This window comes from Arvicola amphibius, chromosome 8, assembly GCF_903992535.2.
Source record: "Arvicola amphibius chromosome 8, mArvAmp1.2, whole genome shotgun sequence".
NCBI lineage: Eukaryota > Metazoa > Chordata > Mammalia > Rodentia > Cricetidae > Arvicola > Arvicola amphibius.
The window spans coordinates 22,453,670-22,462,685 of record NC_052054.1 but is presented as its reverse complement, the minus strand read 5'-3'; the positions used below and the strand labels follow the sequence as shown (position 1 = coordinate 22,462,685).

Sequence of the window (9,016 nt, the reverse complement as noted above, 5' to 3'; positions counted from 1 at the left end):
GGGCAGCAGGCTTGGGGGGGGCCCGTGTCTGTCACCGGCGGGAGCGAGAGCCGGCTGTAGGCGGCTCCTTCCTGTGCAAACTTTTCTGTGTTCTTCCTCCTCCCGCGCTGCGCACCGCTGCTTGCGGCCGCCTCCCCGCCCTGCCAGCCGGCCGGGGGCTTCACGCGGGGCCGCAGCGGACAGCTCAGCCCTCTGCGCCGGCCCCACCCTGCCTGAGCTCGCTCCCTCCAGGCGCCTAGGGCCGATGGCGGAAGCCGATGGGAGCCCTGAAATGTCCCCGGACCAGCCAGTCGGCCAGGAGGCGGTGGCAGCGGTGGATCTGGACCCCGAGCCCGAGGCTCCCGGCCCAGCCGCTCCTGCCTTGCGCTGGCTACCCGGAGACCCAAGTCCCCGCGGCCGCTCCCAGAGCGACCTGTCGTCCGCCTCAAGCAGGGGCCGCCCGCTCCGGGTCCACATCTCCGGTTCAGGTAAGGGTGGCGCGGGATGGCCTGGGGTGGTCCAGGAAGGGCTAGCCACGGGCAGGTGGCAGTCACTGTGTGGTTATCATCCCTGGAAGCCCGCGGGCAACCGTGGGAGGAGGGGTGCTGAGAGCAAGGGCGAAAGCTGCTGTCTTTACATCGCCACCTCCAGCTGAGCTGCAGAAGCTTAGTGTCCCTCGGCTGAGGGGCAGGTGACCGGTGGGTGCACCCAAGTGGGTGCGCCTATCTCCTGCGCGGGTGCAGCGCGGCGCGGTTTCCGCGAGTTCCCCTGGACTCACTCTCCGCTGTGCGGCGCCAGGCGGTACTGGTGTTGGCTTTGGTTCTTGGGCTAATTTAGTTCTTGGGCTAACCAGTCTTTGGCATGACTGTGGTCCCTCAGAAGGGTGTGGTCTCCTCACTTCACGGGCTGGCCTTAGTACAGGGCTTGGAAGCTCTGGCAGGCACTCCTGCTTCTGAAATAGAGATTTCTTAGCGGGCTTGTTGGTAAGAGGACCTGGGATTCGCGTTTCCCTGACTGTGAAAACTCATGGAGGTGTTAATGAGACCTTGGCCTGGCTGTGTGTGTATATCTACTCTCTGGAAAGTCTGGATCCAGTATTGCTTCTGCGTGGCGTCCTCGGAGGACAGGCAAAAACCAGGAACTTCACTGAGGCCTGATGTTGCCCAGGCTGTGCTGTGTGATTGAGGACTAATCGCTTAACTTTGTCTCTCAAATCTCAGTGGTTAATGTGGAACGATGGTGTGGTATATTGTGTGGAGACATGAGGTGGATTAAGTCATAATTTAAATGTCCTAAGAACCGGAGAACTTTTGTCTTTTAGTCCAGCCGATGTGTCCAGTTTCTAAGGGTTGTTTTATAATTCTCGACCTGTGAAGGCTGCAAAGGAGCTGGGAAACTAGCCAGGGAGGACATGAGAATGACCAGCTTCAAGAAAGTGCTTGCTGAAGCAAACTGCACCTCCACTGCCCCCAGGCACAAGAGCCCTGTGCTTTTCCAGTGCTCTGGGGTCATGCATTCCTCGACACCACCCCCGTTTATTTATTTGTGTATGTGCACACACAAGCACACCTCAGCATGCATGTAGACGTCAGAGGACAATTTGCACGGCCTTGGTGATGGAATCCAAACCCTTGGGCTTGGTGTCAAGTACCCTTACCCAATGAGTCTTCTCCATGATCTTGAACTCAACCTCATTTCTACCCAAAGCCAAGTTCTAGTTTGAAAGAGCACACTTCTGTGCATTTGTCTCCACTCCAGCTACCTAACTCTGTTGGTCACCAAAACTGACTGTTTTCTTTTCCAGATACGGTCTCTGCTACCCAGTGTGTTCAGGAAGCATTGACAGTGTTTCTGTTCTGATTTTGAAGATTCCTTTGGAGAAAGTTCAGGCTGTGAGCTCTCATCTTCAGATTCTACCTCTGACTTTATTTTGTGAAAAGCGTTGAGTGGAAAAGCATTTTGTCTTCTGCTTTGGGGCCAAACAGAATTGGAGCTGTTGATAATCTTGATTGATTTTTTTTTTTAAAAAAAAAAAGATTAAAGGATTAACCCTCCCAATGATCCAGAGACAAGTGAATAGTAGTTTAGTTGGTGACAGTAGATTAACAAGCATAACTGTGTCTCAAGTTTTTATTTTTTAAGTTTGGAATTAAAGCTGCATGCGGGTGAATAACAGTAAGAACTTTGAATGTGCATGTATGCACATGCGCCATGTGGCAGTGACAGGAGCATCTATTTATCCTCAGGGAATCTGGTTTTCCCCTGTCCTTATAAGGGATATGAGAAAGTGGCAGCTTTCAGTGTATTTGTCCCCTACATCCCAGCATGTTGGTGCTCAGGTAGGAGAGTGAACTTCTCCAGGAGGCTGTTTTCCTGCTTTCAGAACTAAGCTTTTGGTTTTGTGAAGATTTGAATGGGTATGGCCTATTGGCTCACATGCTCGAATGCTTGCCCCCTAAGAAGTTGCCCTGTAATTAGGAGGTGTGCCCTTGTTGGAGTGGGCGTGGCCTTGCTGGAGGAAGGGAGTTCCTATGGGGGCAGTGTTTGAGGTTTTATGTCCTCAAGCTAGGCCTAGTGTGTCAGTCTCCTTCTGCCTGCGGATCAAGATGTAGAACTCTTAGCTCCTGTCTAGCACCGTGCTTGACTACACGCCACTATATTCCCTGCCATGGCAGTAATGGACTAAACCTCTGAAGCTGTAACCCAGCCTCCATTAAATGTTTTCCTTTATTAGAGTTGCTGTGATCATGGTGTCTCTCTTCACAGCAATAGAAACCCAAACTAAGACAGGTCTCTAAGAACTGCGAGCTCACCTTTCCTTGAATCAAGAGGATAAAGAATGAGCCAGTCCCTCATGGATATGCAGAACATTTCCCATGACAGCTGCAGCCTCTGAACAGGCTGGGATGCCCAAGTCATCTCAGGAGCACAATAAGAAGATTAATCTCTTTTTGACAACAGTCCTTAGGTCTGCTGTTATAGTAGCACAACTTGCAGGCCCTTGCCAGAAACTCTGGGCATGCTCAGAGGCAGTATCTAGAGAAAGGTCCTATGTAGCTGTCCCAGACTTAGGCTTTGCTGCTAAACTTAGTCCCTCCCAGGCAGACCTACTTAATCCAAATCTGCATGCCAAAAGATAACCAGCCTTTTTTCTTTTCCTTCTTTTTTCTTTCTTTTTTTCTTCCTTCCTTTCTTCTTTCTTTCTTTCTTCCTTCCTTCCTTTCTCTCTCTCTGTCTCTCTCTCTGTCTCTCTCTCTGTCTCTCTGTCTCTCTCTCTCTCTCTTTCTTTCTTTCTTTCTTTCTTTCTTTCTTTCTTTCTTTCTTTCTTCACTTTGTAGTCTAAAACATCTTTCTTTCAGATGCCAAGTTTCAATCTTAGTTATACATAGGATCATTTGGGGAAATGGAAAACAATAATAAAAGAGTTCCTGGATGGGTCCATCTCAGGGCTTCTGCTAGAACTGGCATCAGGTGCAGCCCGGGCATCAGGTGACTCTAAGGTGTAGTCAAGCATGAGGCTTACCTTCTTTTGTCTGTGCAATATTCGAATTCTGTGACGAGAGTTGGCCTAAAAAGTGGAACCTTGAAGCATGGATGCCTGCTCCCTTCTCTCTTCTTTGCCCCTTTACCACACCCTCCCGAAGTCTTTTTTCTTGCTTCCAATCCTGATTAAGCTATTTATCAAAGAGTTCTTCCTGTAGCGTCACTTCTAATAATGAATTAATTCCCTGGTGTTAGTCCTTGCTGTTGGATGAACATCAAGGAGGAAAAAGCTATCTTTGACAATGCCTTAGAGAGGAAAGAGAAAGAGGGAATTTCTTCTTGGGTTATTAGACAATACCTACTCCAAGACAAAGGACCACATTCTCCTGCCTTCACCCATCATCCCACCTCCTGCCTTAGCTTCCGGTCCTTCCTTGAGACTCAGTCCCTAAAACTGTTATTTGCTGCAATCGGGGTCATTCAATGTCAATCATTTTTAAAGGCCTGCTTGGTGTTAGCAGTGGATGGAGACATTCTAAGAGCCTTCATTGCCCTGGGTTGTTACCAGATTTTAGAACGGAAGATATCTCATAGTTTAGGGGCTTTTATTTGATTTTTGGATTCAGGAGCTAATTTTTCCACATGAAACATTTGTATTTTGCCAGCAAAAGCCATAGTTTCATAATTTAAAACCCATGCAAAACAGGTAAAAGCCCAAATATATTCAAATATGTAGTTTTTAAAAAGTCAAACTTTTGCATCTTAAGAGCTCAGACTGGTTTTTGTCTTTTTGTTTGTTTGGTTTTAAACTCACAGGCCTTTGGGGTTAACCGAAGCTCTGGACTTCTGAAATCTAATGTTTTGGTAAATAAAACCAATTTTTCAAAAGTGGACTCTTGCCCTAAAGTTCTCATAGTACGCACTCAGGGTCTCTCGGTTTTCACACCCATCTTGCCAGTCTTGTTCCTCACTCAGAGCTTTACTGGAGTTGACTGTGTCTGGTGTGTTTTTCTCCCAGGACTGCGCAATAAGCAGAGGCTGCCAGGTTGTACTCCTGTCGTTAGCATCCAGGAAGTCTTGGTTAAGCTTTTTGAGGGACAGACACCGTTTTGGATCCGTGAGTCAGTCTTGTCCAAAGTATAATGACGGTCTCTAAACTGGAGGTACTCTAGATCAGCAGCCAAGGCTAGCACCTGCTAACTTCACATTTGTGTAGTTTAGAACGCAGGGGGGTTGGTGTTTGCCCGTTTTTGCCAGGCAGTGGGCATCAGGCCTTATGTTTACTTTCTGTCTTTGCCTGGTCATAGAAAAGCAAGTCTATCTGGCCAGCAAAGATAGGCCAGTTTGGACAGTATAAAAATAGACTGGATGCAGCAGATACTAGAGGACCCAAATCCAGCCCTTGTCAGTCTAGGCATCTTGTATAGACATGTGTGTCCATCCCGTCCTCACAGTAGGAAAGGGAAATGCCCTCATCTTTACAGCTAGGCCAGAACGTGTGCCTTCCATCTTCTCATATAGGCATCGGGTGGGTGAGCACAGGGAGTGGCATGTTTTAAAATCCTGCTTCATCTGTGAGTAAACTGGTCCCTCCTCGGTCAGGACACAACGGACCTGGGTCCAAAGCAAGAAAGCTGTCAGGAATTTAGGCAACCAGTTCCTCTTTCTCTGTCACTTTCTTAAGGCTGGCATGACCTCAGCAGGCCCACAGCTTCTGCTTGCCTCTCTGCTGGCAGGCTTTCTTCCTCTCTAGTTTGAGCTCTTTTCCCGCCCTCACAGGGGCTTCCTCACTCCGTTGTAACACACAGCATAGGCATTCCCTGGGACAGCCAGCCCATTCCTTCTGTGAGTTCTCCAGTCCGTGGTTGCGTGGGGAAGAATTCTTTGTTCAGACTCTTAAGAACGGTCCTATGTTGTGAAGCTTCCGTTTAATGAAAGCTGTAGATCACAGGTCCCTCTGGAGCCTGTCTGTGGATTAACGCCCCTTGTGAGATGCCCGTCCAATCCCAAGCTGCTTTCAGAGAGTCCAGGACTCAGAGTCGCAATGTGTCCACTTAACAGGAACTACACATGCGTGTTGTCCATCCAGTCATTCAGTCTTTCGTTCAGCTAGTATTTCTGGACGTCACTGGGTGCCTGGTACTATTCTAAGCATAGGGCACACGGCAGCAGGCAGATATGATTCTGCAATCTTGGATGTGAGTCTTTTCATCACAAAAGCTCTTCAGAAAGGGGATGGCAGCCAGAGACAGCGTTTCTCTAGGGATAGAAGCCCTGTGCCATGAATTACAGGCAATATATTACCTGCTGGTGATAGTTATTTATAAGGAGTCGTTTACTAGGGAGTCTAGCTGCACCGGTCATCTTGTGGGAGCTCAGAGGCTGGTAATGGGCTGGGCATTCATTCTGAGCCCTACCTGCTGCAAGAGGTGCTTCAGGCATGAAAGGATACCTTGATGCTTCATTTATTTATCTAATCAGGTAAAAAAAAAAAAACTAATGTGTCAAACACACAGGCAGCAGAAATAGCTCGAAGGGACCCATGGTCTAGTCGGGGAAAGAGGACAATAAGCTAAACACGGCACAGTAAGAAAGTATGAGCTATAATCAGGGCCCTGTGGTCAGCTGTGAAAATAGCTTGGGGGAAGGTCCTCAGGAAGGGCTTCCCAGAGACTGTGACATAACTGTGCACACACACATTCATACATTCTCTCTCTCTCTCTCCCTCTCTTCCTCCCTCTCTCTCTCTCCCTCCCTCCTTCCCTCTCTCCCTCCTTCCCTCCTTTCCTCCCCCCCTCTCTGGAGAAAGTAGAACGTGGAGCTGGACACATGGAGGAAGGGAGTGTTTAGGAAAAGAAACATTACATGAAGACCCGAGGCATGACTAGAGTCTGCTTAGTTCTGCTTGATGCCAAAAAAGAAAAAGAAGGCTGATTATTTCTAAAAGGACTATTTTGGGTTATTTTCAAATCTCGCACATCATAGCAGGGAGGCCAAGGCCAGAGTCTGAGGGGGCTGTGTCTGACCCGTCGCTCATGGGAGCACGCTGCAGGTGGCATTGGCATGGTATTTGTGAGCGTGAGGAAATACATTCTGAATGTGTTTCTACATGTTCCAGGAGAGGCCCCCACAATGGTGGAGGAACATGGGCAAAGGAGACACAGGATTGTGGTTATCCTCCCTGTGATCTTGGTCGTGTTACTTCCCCTCCCTGTCCTTGACTTCCTTATAGCCGACCTGGAAATGATTAGTAAGAGTAACACCTTGCTTACTGCAGGGCTGTGGGGGTGAAAGGTGAGAAAAGAGACCTTGAACTTTAAGGTTTTGGGTAAAGTGTGTCATTTGGCAGACTTCTACTGAAAGTAGCTTAAGGTGCATTAACTGAGTACACGGGCCTCTCATCTTTCCTACACCATGAGACCACCACAAACAGAAGCCAGGCTTCCCTTGTTTTTGAATTCTTGGTGCCTGGGCTGGGGTCTGGTACATACAAGTGCCTACTGGATGTCTAAGGCACTGATGATGGATTAACAAGGTCAGTTCTTCTAACATCAAACATCTGTCAAAAAATAGCCTAAAGTGCACACTCACACATTCACAAACACACACACACACACGAGGAAGTTGAAGTTTTGATTCCCAAATACTTTAAAATAAAAAGAACCAAGCAGAGGTTCGTATTTGCTTTATCAAGAGCTGCTCATGAACTAACTAGGTCCTCCAGGGGAGGGGCCCATTGCACAAGACTCTCTGGGCCACAGCCACAGGAGAAAGTTTGTGGAGAGGAAGTGATGGCTCTCTGTCTCACCTGAGGCCCATGGAGATGGCATCCCAGACACAGGGACTCTGCAGGCTCCTGGGAATGCTGAGCTGGTACCAGACCCCAGAGTGTGAGCAAGGAGGGTCAGAAGGCAGCACACTGTGGTTGATGCACACAACTTGAACTGTCTGCCCACACCACAGGCTTCATCTTCACAGCAACCCCTTAGAGATAATAGCCTGGGGTTTCAAAGGTGGAGGAGGACACTCATGTCCTTTGGGTGGTGGGGAAGTATGGGAGAGATACAGACTCACATCTTCCTGACTTCAAAGTGCATACCCTTTTGGCTCAAGTGTACCTGAGTGTCTGCCACTCCCTCAAAGAAACGGCTCCCGGACAACCCACAAAAAAAGGGGAAAGCTGCATCATACTTGAAAACTCAAAAATACCACGTGAGCGAGAGCGACAAGGTGAACAGCTCTTTTGGATTGAGGCGATGGCTCTGTGAATAAAAGTGCTTGCCCTGCAAGGGTGAGAACTGAGGAAACTCCTAGAATCTGTGTAAGAGCTGGACACGGGATGACAACTGCTGCAATCACATCGAGATGGGAGGTGGAAACAGGAGGATGCCCGGGAGTGTGCAGCCATAGCCTGTCATAAGCAGTGTGATCCAACAAGATTCAGTCACGAACACACAAGCAGAGCACCGACACCAGAGGCTGTTCTCCAATCCACATGTGTCCTTAGCACATGTGTGCTCATATTTACACACATGAAAACACAACACATGAATGCATATGCATAAATATACCCACATATGAATCCAATGCATGAATACACCCACAAACACACATGAACACGCATACACCAATATACACACTTGAAACACACATGAATGCACATGCATGAATACACACACATGAACACACACATGAATTTATGTGCATGTATATACACACACAAATACACACAAACACACTTGATGCATACACACATGAATACACTTACATGAATACACACAAACACACACATGAATGCACATACATGAATACACACAAGCACACATTTGACACACAAACACATACATATACATGAACACATATACATGAATATACACAAACATACATTTGACACACATGAAAACACATACATGAATACACACAAACACACATTTGACACACAAACACATACATATACATGAACACATATACATGAATATACACAAACACACACTTGACACTCAGATGCGCACACACACATGAACACACATACATGAATACATACAAACACACATTTGACACTCAGATGCACACACACACGAACACACATACATGAATACATACAAACATACCCTTGACACACAGACACACGCAGACATACACACATACATGAATACGTATACACACTTGACACACAAATACATGCAGACACATGAACACACAGGCATGAATACACATCAAAACACACTATACACACACAGACACACACACTCAATTAAGAAGTTCTTCTGCCAAAAAAAAAAGTCTTTCAAGTCCTTAGCCAATTGGCTGTCCACTTTAAGGTGCATACAACATGTCAAATTCTAGCAATATTTGACCTAGTCTTTCAATTGAAAACTACCGAGGCTTGCAGTTGTGAGCACAGCTCATGTGTAAGAACCATAGCCCGTTTCAAAGTTCAAGTGTACTTTCAGTTACGATGAGGCTCAGGGAAAAAAAAAAACAAAAAACACAAAACACCAAGGCAGCCTCGGTGGATGAGTCATAATCTTTGATCACACTGGGTGAGACGAGC

The 9,016-nt window shown here is 47.3% G+C and overlaps 1 protein-coding gene across 1 annotated transcript in view; it reads left to right on the top strand.

Moving 5' to 3' along the window:
• The first annotated feature begins 244 nt into the window (after positions 1–244).
• The window catches only part of Phactr2 (phosphatase and actin regulator 2), a 268,971-nt gene continuing 260,199 nt past the window's right edge, over positions 245–9,016 (top strand). Inside the window, exon 1 of the mRNA XM_038339990.1 lies at positions 245–467. Within this exon, the coding sequence (XP_038195918.1) occupies positions 245–467 (223 nt within the window). The remainder of the gene's footprint in view (positions 468–9,016) is intronic.